The 13973-nt window shown below is 41.8% G+C and overlaps 2 protein-coding genes and 1 non-coding gene across 3 annotated transcripts in view; 1 reads left to right on the top strand and 2 right to left on the bottom strand.

The window, feature by feature from the left end:
- Positions 1–6872, bottom strand: part of Iars1 (isoleucyl-tRNA synthetase 1) — a 57203-nt gene extending 50331 nt beyond the window's left edge. Inside the window, exons 1-3 of the mRNA XM_048345403.1 lie at positions 6780–6872; positions 1542–1667; positions 350–506 (exon numbers count right to left, since the gene is read on the bottom strand). Of these exons, the coding sequence (XP_048201360.1) occupies positions 350–506; positions 1542–1660 (276 nt within the window). The 5' untranslated portion in view covers positions 1661–1667; positions 6780–6872. The remainder of the gene's footprint in view (positions 1–349; positions 507–1541; positions 1668–6779) is intronic.
- Positions 3852–3984, bottom strand: LOC125341842. Its single transcript, XR_007209095.1, has one exon. It is a non-coding gene; the product is annotated as a small nucleolar RNA SNORA84 (small nucleolar RNA).
- A 1586-nt stretch (positions 6873–8458) lies between the features above and the next one.
- On the top strand, positions 8459–9502 carry LOC125350680 (STING ER exit protein). Its single transcript, XM_048345524.1, has one exon. The coding sequence runs from the start codon at positions 8582–8584 to the stop codon at positions 9248–9250; it is 669 nt and encodes a 222-aa protein (XP_048201481.1). The 5' UTR covers positions 8459–8581; the 3' UTR covers positions 9251–9502.
- Positions 9503–13973: the final 4471 nt, after the last annotated feature.

Here is a 13973-nt window from a genome sequence, read left to right as displayed (position 1 = left end):
TACCACATAAGCAGAACAAGCTGGAAGTGGTGCTGTGGCTCAAGTGGTAGAGCATTAACCTTAAGCAAGAAGAAGCTCAGGGACAGTGCCCCAGGACTGGCAAAGGGAAGGAGGGAAGGAGGGAGGAGGAGGGAGAGGGAGAGGGAGAGGGAGGGAGATAGAGAGAGAGACAGACAGAGCAAGCGCGCCTAGAGAAAATGAACTATAAATAGTATTATGGGCATATAGAAGTGAAAGTCTGATGTATAGTCAAAATTCATCATATTTGACATAGTACATGATGAAATATATTCCTTATGAAAACAACAACAAATAAATAGAACATTGTAAGGATGGAGATTCAACCTACCACAGGTAAACCATGACAATCCCATCCAAATCTTCGATCAACATGAAACCCACTTTGGTGAGCATATCTTGTAACTATATCTTTAATTGTCCCAGCAAGTATATGTCCATAGTGAGGCAGTCCAGTTGCAAAAGGAGGTCCATCATAGAAGGTAAATCTAACAAAGGTAATAAAAATATGTTAAGGTCATTTAAAAATGATAGTCAAGATTTAGGACAAAGTTTTTCTATAAGTACATCCTATCACAGTAATATGTATTGGGGAAAGAAAAGCAGTAAGACTACGGAATTCGGACCTAATTGGTTAGGTATTTATTACAGGTCCTACATTCAGAAAGTTACTACTAGCAGTGACAGAGCTAGGGAGGTTGCCACTATTCAGTCTTCTATTATTCCCATAACAGAAGGTAAATTATTAATCCTGACCCTAATTTATCTTATCAGTAAAACAAGGCAATGAACACTTATCTTATGAAGCTTTTGAGCTGAAAACATACATAATGAAAACAGTTTAAATAGATTAGGTGAAGGGAGACTAGTAGCATACTGGCTATCTACAGAGACTTACAATTAGGTTTAAGTGCTAAGTGAGGGTGCAGATGACGACAAAGGTGAGTAAGAAGGCTGTTTAGCTCTATTTACACGATCTCTTAATGAAATGGTGTCCAAAACAGTCTCAGAGGGGGCTAAGAATGTAGCTTAGTAGTAGTGTTTGTCTAGCATGCATGAGGCCCTGGGTTCTATTGCTCAGTACCACATAAAAAGAAAAAGCTGGAAGTGGCCCTGTGGCTCAAGTGGTAGAGTGCCAGCCTTGAGCAAAAACAATCTAGTGACAGTGCTCAGGCCCTGAGTCCCAAGCCCCAGGACTGGCAAAACAAAAAAAAGGTATCAGAAATAGCAACTTTTTTTCTGTACATCACCTTTATAATAACAAGCCTATACTGAGGCTTGAACTCAGGGTGTGATGCTCTTGCTTGCCTTTTTTGCTCAAGGCTAGTACTCTCCCTCCACTGGCATTTTTGCTAGTTGATTGAAGATAAGAATCTTACAAACTGTTTTGCCTAGGCTGGCTTTGAACCTCATCCTCAGATCTTAACCTCCTGAGTAGCTAAGATTATAGGTGTGAGCCACCAGTGCCTGGCTAAAAATGACTACTCATAAGAGCTCTACATTCACTACACAAATTCACATACTTTGGCCTATGTTTTGACTGCTTTAAGCACTCCTGAAAGCAATCAAATTTGGACCAGAACTCCAAGATTTTCTCTTCTTCAGCAGGAAAATTGATGTTTTCTGGAACTTGTTGTACCATCCTGTTGCTGCAAGAGAAATCAAATTTAATTATTGTGACAAAGAAATATTGGAATAGCAACATACTATATTATTAAAGTGGATCTACATACCCGTAGCCATATTCTGCATTAAATTTAGTGGGGAAAACGCATATCTGTTGAAGTCTATTCCACCCCCCACCCCCTTGCCGGCAGTACTGGGGTTTAAGCTCAAGGCCTTGCACTTACATGGCAGGTGCTCTATCACTTGACCCACACCCCCAACCCTTAAAGTATATAATCCATTGCCATCGCATCGTCTTCTACTTCAGTCCCTCACAACCTCTAATCTGCTTTCAGACTCTATAAGACTTGTATATTTTGGAATTTTTTTATAAAAGGAAAATCTTCATCAGTTTAGAGGCATTTGGATTGTTTCGATTTTTTTTTTTTGGCTATTGTGAATAGTGTTGCTATGAACATTCAAGTACAAATTTCCATGCAGATATTTCTCTTGTGTACATTGCTATGAGCAAATTTAGAGTTATATATTAGCTCTGTATTTTACTTGTCTTTGTGGTATGAACTCAGGGCTAGGTAGGTACTCCACCTTTTGAGCTACCCTGCCAGTCCCTTTTTAAGATGCCTTGACTGTTTTCTAGGCCGAGTCTCACATTATGCCTGGTCCAGCCAGGATTTAAATCTTACTTTGTTTCCCTTATAGCTGAGTGCACTCTCATCTGTTTCTCAAACTTAGATTACAGGCTTGAGTTACCATTATTGGCTGTACCTTACTTTTTGAAAAACTGCCAAAATGTTTCCAGTGATTCTACCACTTTAAATTCTACCACCAGTGGATGGGGATGCCAATTTCTCCATATCCTCCTTAATAATCTTTACTGTCTACCTTTACATTACAATTAACAGGTATAAAGTAGGACTTAGTTATTGTTTTGATTTCCATTTCCTTAATTACTAATTAGTGACTATAACGATGTACTGATGCCATTTGAATCTTCTTTGGATAAACGTTTATTCATCCTTTATACTTCATAACTGGGTTGCCTTATGTTCTCTCATGGCAGAGACTCTTAACACTTGAGCCATACCTTCACTTCTAGTTTTTTACTGGTTAATTGGAGACAGAAGTCTTATAGCCAGGCAGTGGTGGCTCACCCCTATAATCTTAGCAACTCAAAGGCTAACTGGAACATATGGGGTTGTACAGGAAGACTATTAGATCTTTAAGTAGGAAAACATTCATTTCTGTCATTTCTAATCCACTTTTATGATGACCCTTTTATGTGTGCTTATTATTAGAGTTACAGACTCAAAAGCCCCAACAGAAACTATGGATTTAGAACCTGAATGTTTAACAAGATCCCTAAGGGATTAGCATGCAGATCAAAGATTGAGCACCACCACCCTCACACTGCTCTGACAATTATAATTATACCTGAAAGACTTGCCTCTTCCTTCTTGGCCCAACATTTTTATGTATTTAAAGATGGAATATGAAGGATTGACTCCTGCCTTATCCCCCCAGGTCAAGCAAATCACCAGGTGCATGTTCACCTTCTTGTCCGCAGGGAGAGACTTGCCTCTTTCCTCTTGGCCCAACGTTTTTATGTATTTAAAGATGGAATATGAAGTTTGACTCCTGCCTTATCCCCCCAGGTCAAGCAAAACACCAGGTGCATGTTCACCTTCTTGTCCGCAGGCAGGCCACTTTGACCTGGGCTCAGCTGAAAGACCCTATCACCTCAGGCTGGACATTCCACTCTGGACCTAACTGAAAATACTCATTCTTAGTCCCTGAGTAATTGCAGCCTAATTTTTATTCCTTTGTTTCCGTGTTAAGACCCATATAAGCCAGACTCCAAACCCAATCCCTTGCACAACCTCCATACCTGCAGTAAAGTCTGTGCCCCTTGCTGGCAATAAACAGCTTTAGCCTATTGATGACAGTCTGGTCTATTCAATCTTTCCTGTTCTCCATTTTCCTAACAAGGCCAATGTCTATACCCATGCAGATGACTAAAGATGTCCTGAAGTGTTATATTCCCATTGCTGCTATGTAATTAATCTTCTTTCTCTGCATCTTTCTTTGGCATAGGGGTGTAAGTGGCCAGACCTAATGTGGAACTCCTGGATTAAGGGCCTGTGGTCTACAAAAACACCTGGTTTCAGCACTATAATATCAGATTGGATGACTATGTGTAACTGGAAAAACAATGTACCAATGACCGGGCTATGGCAGCTGCTGAGGACAAACAACTGCCATGCATAAATCACAGGATTGCTCTAGCCCATTGTATCCACTGGAAAACTGTACCTGCACAACAGTCTCCAGCAACCACAGGGCGAGGGTAGTAAGTGGGGTGAGGGCAACTTTGCCAGGTTATTCACAAGAATTCCAGTGGTACCAGGGATTGAACTCAGTGCCTCCATATGCTCACTTGAGCCATTCCTTCAGCTTCCTTTCCTCGCACTACAATCCAACCCTCCTCTCCTCTCAGTTCCACACCACCATCAGGCTACTCTAGCCTCAATGTCTTGTCTAAAAATCTCAAGCTTCTGCTGACACAGCAGATAGGAAGTTTGAGGCCAGTTTGGACTATACAGGTAGACCTAACCTGAAAAACAAACTCTCAAGAGCCCACGTTTCATTGATTTCTCTCTCATTATTGTTGTTGTTGTTGTTTGTTTTTGCTTTTGGAGAGAGAAAAGGTGATTCTTTTTTAACTCTACTTGTTTCTACTAGTCTTTCTATTATATAGGCAACACATTTCAGTTACCAAATGATCCCCACATCTAATTAATCAGCAGGTCATGAATTCTACCTCTAGGACTCTGTTTCCCTTTTGAATTCCTAGATCTTCATATGTCAAATTTCACCCCAAAGATAGGTCCATTTTAAGTCTTTCCCCCCTTTAATAATATCCTATTAGCATCTATACTATAGACATATCAATAAAAAGCATAAAATCTGTATACAAAGACATTCATATGTGAAAAGTGATGATGACAAGATGAAGTCATTCTGGACACACCCAGATAAAATTAGAGGTGAAGAGTTATGAAGGGGAAGGACTCATATCTGCTTTACCAATGACTTGCTAAAGATTCAAAAGAGGAAGTGAATATGGCTATGTCTCATCCCTGTAATCCTAGTTACCCAGGAGGCTGAGATCTGAAGATCACAGTTTGAAACTAACCCTGGGAAAGTCCATGAGACTCTTATCTCCAATAAACTATTCAGAAAAAGCTAGAAATGGAGCTGTGGCTCAGTAGTAGTGCTAGCCTTGAACACAAAGAGGCTCAAGGACAGGGCCCAGTCCCTAAGTACAGGCCCCAGGACCAGCAAAAAAAAAAAAAAAAGGAGGTGAAGGTCCTGATTTAATCCACAATATCAAATAAACTCCAACAAATCAATATATCAGATAAATGTATAATTTTTGGAGAGGGAAGGTAGTCCTCTACCAGAGCCAAACCCCCAGCCTTTCTGCTATAGTTGTTTTTAAATAAGCTAGTGCTTTTGTTCAAGTCCAGATTTGGACCATAATCCTCCCACCTCTGCCTCCCTAGTAACTGGGAATACAAGTCTTCATTACCTGCCCAACCCTCACACAATGCTCTAAATAGAACATTTGCCAAAGAATGGTACCTTCACAAGTGAGCTAATACCAACTTCATCTTCAAGTTTCCAAGACCAAGGAACTCTAAGTAGCTTACACAAATTTCTTCCTGTTTGCCTGGAATTCCTGGGATATGATCATGGTATAAAATGACATGCATAGTCCCATTGCAGTACTCTTTTACTGCCAAATAAATATCTTTCGAGAATCTCCCTCTCTTTATTTAGTTCGACACACAGGAACACATCTGTAGGCAAATAACTGAAAATATTCAAGATGACTAAACTATGGTACAATACATTATGCGACCAATGAAAACAATGAAGTGGCACATATAAAATATACTTAGTCTAGGCTGGGGTGGCAAATCACTGGTAGAGTGCTTAACTAGCATGGGCAAGGCTCTGGGTTCAATCTCTAGCATGGCCCCAAACCAAACTACTTACCTTCTCCACACCATTAAGTGTTAATGGAAGTTTAATTCCAGGACCCCTAAAAATGCCAAAATCCAACGATGCTCAAGTCCTTTATATATAATACTGCAGTATTTGCATATAACTTACATGTATCATCGCATATTCTCTAGCTTTCCAGATTACTTATAATACCTAATAAAATGCTATGTAAACAGCTGTTATAACTGTGTTAAGGAATAATAACCAGAGAGAAAAATCTGCACGTGTCTACTACAGATGCAGCTTTCAAAGACCTAACTCATAGCCCACAATCACACGTTGGTTGAATCCCCAAATGCAAAACTTGTGGATATAGGAGTGACTGTACACATCTTACACATACACACACGTAAAAATAAGTCTCAGATACACCCATTTGTACTATATGTGGTATGTCATTTTCAAAATATTCTTACTCATTTCAATACCTCCTTTAAAAAGAGAACTACAGATTCATAAGGCTGGAAACTCTAGAGCCACATTCCACTATACCTCAAACACACTCAGTAGCAATAGTGACTCCGTATCTCCTGAACTAGAGGGTGGGTACTTTCAAATCCTGACGTACTTTAGGGATGGTCCTGTGCCCTTCTTCAAGCCCCAAGGCAGCTCCAAATATAGAGCTTCACACTTCCCAGCTCCCCCACCATCTCCCCAACCCACTTTAAAGCTGCCTTTCTCCCCCGTGTTTCCAGCCAGGCATGCACCTAGGACCGGCAGCTTGCGAGCCCAGGATAGGGATGCAACCTTGGGCAGCAGTATATGCAAGGTTTCGGTAACAAACGATAGGAAGTGGAGCTTGAGCATTTCCAGGGTGCTCAATCAACCTAAATTCTCACAACCATCGAACTCAAGGCCCCTCCCTCCCGGCACCCCCCTTGCGCCTCCCCACGAGCCCAGTTCCCGAGGACAGCTGAGGAACTTCGGCGGGTCACACGCCTCGCATTCCTATTTCTGAAGCTCTATCTTAAAATCTCTTCTAATGTTGTTTTAGGACCACATAGAAGCTAATAATGCAAGACAGGTTAATCTGCGGGACCCAGAGCCTCTCGAGGGGTTACGTTTACCTGAAGAAGCCCTCGGCCGGCAAAGCCTAAGGGGAAAGCCGCGTCCACGCTACAGCGCGCCTGCCTGAACTGATGCAACGCCTTGAGAGCCCGGCATGCTGACCCCACGGTAACCAATCATCATGAGCAGTCTAGCACGCACCAACAATCTGGGTGGCAATTGGATGCGTGGAGTCTGGCCACGCCTACCACCCGAACCTTGAGCCTGCTGTGCGGGCCGGGATCCCAGTTATGGGAAAAGAAAGGGGATCAGAGGAACGCACGGTTGGTGGGCGGGGCAGTCGGAGCCGGATCTCGCGCGCAGTGGCTATCGGTTCCGTTGATCTCCTTCTCGGGTTTTGGGCCTGAGCCTCTTCTTGTGTCAGCGTTTACCTAACCGGATATTTAAGGTCTGTACATTTCACTTGTAAATAACTAAAATGTAATTTTTTTAACAATGTAAATCACAACAAACGACTTCTTTAGTTACACCGTGGGGCCCACAGGCCAAAGAGAAAGAAAGGCCTAACAATTAGCCAATTAAAAAAAGGTATTTTGTTTAAAATGCCAGCCCTGGCAGTGTAATATGAAGTTAGATCTGGCCAGCAAAAGAGGGCAGTAGCTGACTCCATCTCCACTATCTCTTCAGCCCCTGAGCTTCAGAGTTGAGAAGCCCGGGAAGATTTCCTCTCCCTGTAAACAATAGTGCTTCCCCCCCCCCACGGCCCCCCCCTTCCCAATCTGCCGGCCAATTCTTGATGGGCGCATGGATTCCTACTGGAAGGAAGCCCCATCACCACGCAATGGGAGTTCCTGAATCCCAGGAGACAGGGGCTGGGCACGTGGCCTATAGGTTACTGAACCTGTCAGTTAAGTGCTTGGGACTGGGAGCTTCCTGTGACCCAGGCCCCTGACCTGACCCTATTTAGGGGCAGGCCACCTCAGGTGCCATTAGGCCATGCCACATGTTTGAGTCTGGTGTCTTGTCCCCATGGTGTCCCAATTCAGCTCTCCATTAGAGCTGAATTGGTTTGTTGGTAAGGGCATGTAACCTGGAAATAAGTCTCTGTGCCGCTGTCCTGTTTTGTGTTATATGGTTTTTTGAAACCTGGGATGGGTCCATCCAGAACTTCCCCAATAAATCCATCCTTTTACTTGAGACTGTCTCTGAGTGGTGGACTCTTGGAGGGATGGGGGATCTCCCCACTCTGTAAGACTCTTATCTCTCATTAACTAACAAAAGGCCGGAAATGGAGCTGTAGCAGAGTGCTAGCCTTGAGCACTAAAAGCTCAGGGACAGGACATAGGTGCTGAGTTCAAGCCCAGGACTTGCACAAAAGACACACCACCTCAGTATGCTTGGGCATTGGTGGCTTCAAACCTGTAATCCTTGCTTCTCAGGAAGCTGGTTTAAAGTCAGCCGCAGCAGAACCACCCAGGAGACTTTCCTCTTAGTTAACCTGCAAAAAGCTGGAAGTTCAAGTGTGGCTCAAGTGGTAGAGTGCTTGGTCTTGAGCAAAAAATCTAAGCAAGAGAGTCCCTGAATTCAAGCCCTAGTACACACACACACACACACACACACACACACACACACACCTCTCAAACAATAAAATAATGGTGCTGGTAGCTCATGCCTGTAAATCTTATCTATCCAGGAGGCTGGGATCTGAAATCTGGGGCTGTGGATTGTGATTTGAAGTCAGCCGGAGAAGGAAAGTCCATGAGACACTCCTCTCCAGTCAAAAAAGCCAGAAGTGGAGCTGTGGCTCAAGCAGTAGAGAGCCCTAGCCTTGAGAAAAAAGCTCAGAGAGCTCTTCTGAACTATGCCGAAAGTAGTGTCCCGGTCGGTCGTCTGCTCAGACACCCGGGACCGAGAGGAATACGATGACGGTGAGAAGCCCCTTCACGTCTACTACTGTTTGTGTGGCCAGATGGTCCTGGTGCTAGATTGTCAGTTAGAGAAGTTACCCATGAGGCCCCGGGACCGATCTCGTGTGATTGATGCTGCCAAACATGCCCACAAATTTTGTAACACAGAAGATGAGGAGACTACATACCTTCGGAGACCTGAAGGTATTGAACGACAGTACAGGAAGAAGTGTGCTAAGTGTGGACTACCGCTCTTTTACCAGTCCCAACCGAAGAATGCTCCTGTGACCTTCATTGTAGATGGAGCAGTAGTGAAGTTTGGTCAGGGTTTTGGGAAAACGAATATATATACTCAGAAACAAGAGCCTCCAAAGAAGGTGATGATGACCAAGAGGACTAAAGACATGGGCAAGTTCAGCTCTGTTACTGTGTCTACCATTGATGAAGAGGAAGAAGAGATTGAGGCTAGGGAAGTTGCTGATTCCTATGCACAAAATGCCAAAGTGATTGAAAAACAGTTGGAGCGCAAAGGTATGAGCAAGAGGCGGCTGCAAGAGCTGGCTGAACTGGAAGCCAAGAAAGCAAAGATGAAGGGGACCCTGATTGACAACCAGTTTAAGTGACCCAGATCTTTCCCTGAGCCCAAACTGGAGGCAAGCACTAAGATTATAGAGAAAAATATCTTTGTTTCTATTTATGCTCTGGGAGGATTGACTTACCATTCACTCTTGAGGTCTTCCGGTGCATTTGACCTGTTTTCTAGGAGATTAGTCTTTGTGTAAGTTTTCTATACTATTCTTTTTTGTCTATTTGATGTAAATTTCTTCAGCTGTGTAGAAGCTTTATTAATATAACAATGATTTTTTTCTAGTTTCTAAAGTGGCTTGTTTCTATTTCTTTTTCAAAATGAATTTATATGAAAACAGACAAGACTGAATAACCTAAGTACCCAGTGATTCATAAAGCCAACAATCTGCCCTTAAAACTTGAGGTATTGTCAGGCACTGGTGGCACATGCCTGTAATCCTACCTACTCAGGGACTGAGATCTGAAAATCATAGTTCAAAGCCAGCCTGGCAAGAAAGTTCGTGAGATTCTTATTGCCAACAAAACCACCAGGAAACAGGAAGTAGCACTGTGACTCAACCTGGTAGAGCACTAGCCTTGAGCAGAAGAGCTCAGGGACAGTGCCAGGCCCAGAGTTCAAACCCCCATGGCTGACCACCCCCCCCCCCCCGAAAAAAACCCAACCCCTTGAGGTATCTTATTTATGACTGTAAAATATTAGAATTAGGCAAGCATATGTCCTTTTCTATTGAAATAATCTATGTTCTTTACTCTATTTTCATAATTTGTCAATAGCAAAAATAGTGTGCTACTGTGTAAGGACCATGAAGTTTTGGAGGATCTGATCCTATGTCTTTTTTTGTGGGTCATGGAACTTGAATTCAGGGCTTTTGCCTTGTCCCTGAGTTTGTTTTTTAAGAGGCTAGCACTCTACCTCTTTGAGCCACAGCTCTACTTCTTGTTTCTGGTGGTTAGTTGGAGAGAAAAGTCTCAGACTTTTTCTGTCTGGGCTGGCTTCAAACCGTGATCCTTAGCCTCATGAGTAACAGTATCAGCGTCTGGCTATCCTGTTTTCTTTCCAAGCTGTCAATTTTGACAAAAATATTAAAATATACTGACATACTCACTGTAAATGTTGGTAACATTTTAGTGTATTTTATTGACGAGAAATTGAAGCTTTTTTTTTTGCTGCTCCTGGGGCTTGAATTGGGGCCTGGTGCTGTTCCTGAGCTCTTTTGCTCAAGACTAGCACTCTACCACTAGAGCTATAGCACCACTTTGGGCTTTTTCTGTGATTAATTGGAGATAAGAATCTCAGACTTTCCTGCCTTTGAATTTCCATCTTCAGATCTCAGTCGCCTAAGTAGCTAGGAGTACAAACCTGAGCCACATGTGCCCAGTCCTGGGGCTTGAACTTAGGGCCTGAGCACTGTTCCTGGCTTCATTTTGCTTGAGGCACTCTATCACTTGAGCCACAGCGTCACTTCTAGCTTTTTCTATATATGTGGTGCTGAGGAATCGAGCCCAGGGCTACACATACATACACACACACACCACCAGGGCTACACACACACACACACACACACACACCCCAAAAACCTACTAATAAAATAAATTGGTCCCTGGCAGTTATCTATTGCTAACCATCATTGCTATGAATCTGCTGTTTGTCTCCAGACCTGCTGGTTAAAAACATAAGGGAATCAGGAACTTGGCTTTATATGAAGGAAACATTTGGCCCTGAGAAATTGAGATCAGTACTGTAGGTAATGGCTTATCTTATCCACTAGAGAAATAATGACCTGGTCTAGAGCAGGAAGAAAGTATTTCCTTAGAAAGATAACATTTGGTAGTCTGTTTAGCATTTATTCAAGTTATTATGTTCTAGGTCCTACTATAAAAAATTAAAGTAGCATTCACATCCTTCATCAAAGGGGTTACTCACTTGAACATGGATGCTTAGCAGTTGTGTTACTTTATTAGATCCAAGTATTTGAAATGTATTTGGAGTTTTTGTTTCTCAGGTTGCTATACTGTTGTTTTCCTTTATTTTTGTGCTGGTTCTAGGGCTTGAACTCAGGGCCTGGGTGCCAGCTCTGAGCTTTTGTCCAACACCAGCTAGCATTCTACCACAAGCCACAGTGCAACTTCTAGCTTTTTCTCAGTAGTTTATTAGCAATGAGCCTCATGGACTTTTCTGCCCTGTCTAGCTTGAACCACGAACCTCAGATCTCAGCTTCCTGAGTAGCTAGGATTATAGGCTTAAAGCTACCAGTGCCCGGCTTTGTTCAGTTTTTTTTTTTTTTTTAAACACCTGTTCAAAGTATAGACTTGAGCAAGACAAAGTTCTTAGATGTGTCTAGAGGAAAAAAAGCTATGGGTGAGATAGACCAACCAGTCTCAATTTAAAATTCACTAAAAATAGTAGCACATGTGTATAGCCCCAGGTTATAGAGAGAGGAACATCAAAGTCAGAGACTGCCTAGGTAAAAAAAAGCAAGACTCAGAATCAAACTGCAAAATGACTGGGAACACTGGGTCCTTAGTTCAGTCTCTACCATTGGGAGAAAAACTTGCCTAAAAATTGGATTGAGAAGCATTTTATAGTATGTTGCAAGGTACAGGTATCAATGTCTAGAAAAAAAAGTTGTGTAATAAGAGAAAGTTAACTGTGATTAAAAACCATATATCTGAATCATTTTTCCAGAGTAACAAGCCTTCCTACTTGGCGTGACAAGCAGCTCAGTGATTTGAGAACTTGTCTAGACTACACATGGGGGTTGGATTTGATTCCAGCACCTCAAAAAGACAAAATTAAACACAAAACATTCAAGAAATCTGAGCATGAGCAAGGCAGGTAAAAATATAAAGATGATTAGCAGAGGAAATAATATTGTTGAATGTGGTTTTATCTAGATAATGGGGGGAAGGGAGGCACCTCGATGTCACCTATACTTGCTTTGTAGATAAAACACAAAACTTAAATATGATCATGAAGTGTGACATCCACTGAGGAAAAAAAAGGCTGTATTTTGATGCATAGAATACAGGAGTGAACGAGTTGGTTTCTGGAGGTTGGCAGCATCTCTACTGCCTCTGGGAATACTTACCATTGGGTTCAAATGACCATGTTTTAGAGGCCCATTGATGGGCAAACATGTAGACTGATGCCCATCTGAACCACTCCAGTCACACAACATGCAGAGAAGAATAATCCAAAAGTCCAGACCAAACAGCAGGTTGTGGGCAAAATAAATGTTACTTGGATGGTTTGCTATGAAGCAATAGGTAAGAAGATTTAAATGGGACTTCTATAGAAAAGGGAGAACATCGAAAGTATTTATTTTGCAAAACAGTTATTCCCATTCATCTTTAAATCTGAAGTCTTGGGAACATAGGCATCTAGAATGACTTGAAGCTACTTAGTTCCTTATACTTTGTAAAAAAAAATATATACAAATTGAGTATCTGTGTGCCAAACACAGATTTAAGAAATGGAGACATGTTAAAAAACAGAAGAGTCCAACCCTCATAGTTTGTATTCAATAAATCAATAAATACAAAAAAATAAATACTAAGATAATTTCAGATATACCCATAATTGTTTATCATGATAATCTCCCAGAATTGTCTGTGTTACATTTTGTATAGAAGCCTATCAGTCTTCAATCCCAGCCAGTTTATTTAGTGAAATATTGAACTGAACTGTTTTCCCTATTTGGACTAGAGATCTGCCTCCTGTTTGTTACATTATATTTCAGGCATTTGATAATTTCCATAGCCAAGGTACAATTTTGGGACTATGTATTTGTTTCCATTAGTCGCTCCCCAATTAACTGAGGTCAAGATCAGGAAAATTATGTATTTAGCTTCCTGTTCCCCCTCTTTTCTTTTTGGTTAGTCATGGGGCTTGAACTCAGGGCCTGGGCGCTATCCCTGAGCTCTTTTTGCTTAAAACCAGCACTTTATCACTTCTAGCCATAGCACCATTTCTGGTTTCCTAGTGGTTAGAGATAAGAGTCTTACAGGATTTTCCTGCCCAGGCAGGCTTTGAACCAGGCTTTGAATGGTGATCCTCAGATCTCAGCCATCTGAATAGCTAGTATTATAGGCATGAGCCACCAGTACCCAGCTGTTTCTCCCATTTTTTTAAATGATGGTTTGAAATATTCTACATTTAAATCACTATTTAACAGAACACAAGTATAGACTTAAAGTTGACTTTTTTTTTTTTTTTTTGCTGGCCTAGGGATTAAACTCTGAATCTGGGTGTTGTCACTGGAGCTTTTGTGTTCAAGCTAGCGCTGTATCACTTGAACCACAGTTGCACTTCTGGCTTTTTGTGGTTAATTGGAGAACTTTGCTGCTAGTGCTGGCTTCAAACCATGATCCTTAGATCTCAGCCTCCTGAGTAGCTAGGACTACAAGCCTGAGCCACTGGTGCTGGGCTTAAAGTTGACTTTTAATTCATCATTTTAATGCAAACAACACAATGGAAGTGAGAAGCATTTAGTACAAATAGATATGAATGTTTCAAATAGTCTGTAATTCACACAAAGACTAACTTTGAAAATGTAATTCCACTGAACCATTTATTTAAAATAGGCTTCATGTATATCTTATATCAAAAGATGCACATTAAGCCAGGTGTTGAAGGCTCACACTTACAATCCTAGCTACTCAAGAAGCTGAGATCTGAGGATCATAGTTTGAAGCTAGCAGGGGCAGGAATGTCCTAGAGACTCTTTATCTTCAATTAACCAGCAAAAAATCAAAGTG

This window comes from Perognathus longimembris, chromosome 1 (genome assembly GCF_023159225.1).
Source record: "Perognathus longimembris pacificus isolate PPM17 chromosome 1, ASM2315922v1, whole genome shotgun sequence".
NCBI classification, from domain to species: Eukaryota; Metazoa; Chordata; class Mammalia; order Rodentia; family Heteromyidae; genus Perognathus; species Perognathus longimembris.
Note: the sequence above shows the minus strand (reverse complement) of the source record. Positions and strands in the feature narration are given on the sequence as shown.

Coding starts and splice junctions, on each gene's coding strand:
- LOC125350680 (XM_048345524.1), top strand. CDS start 8,582: ATGCCGAAAGTAGTGTCCCGGTCGGTCGTCTGCTCAGACACCCGGGAC.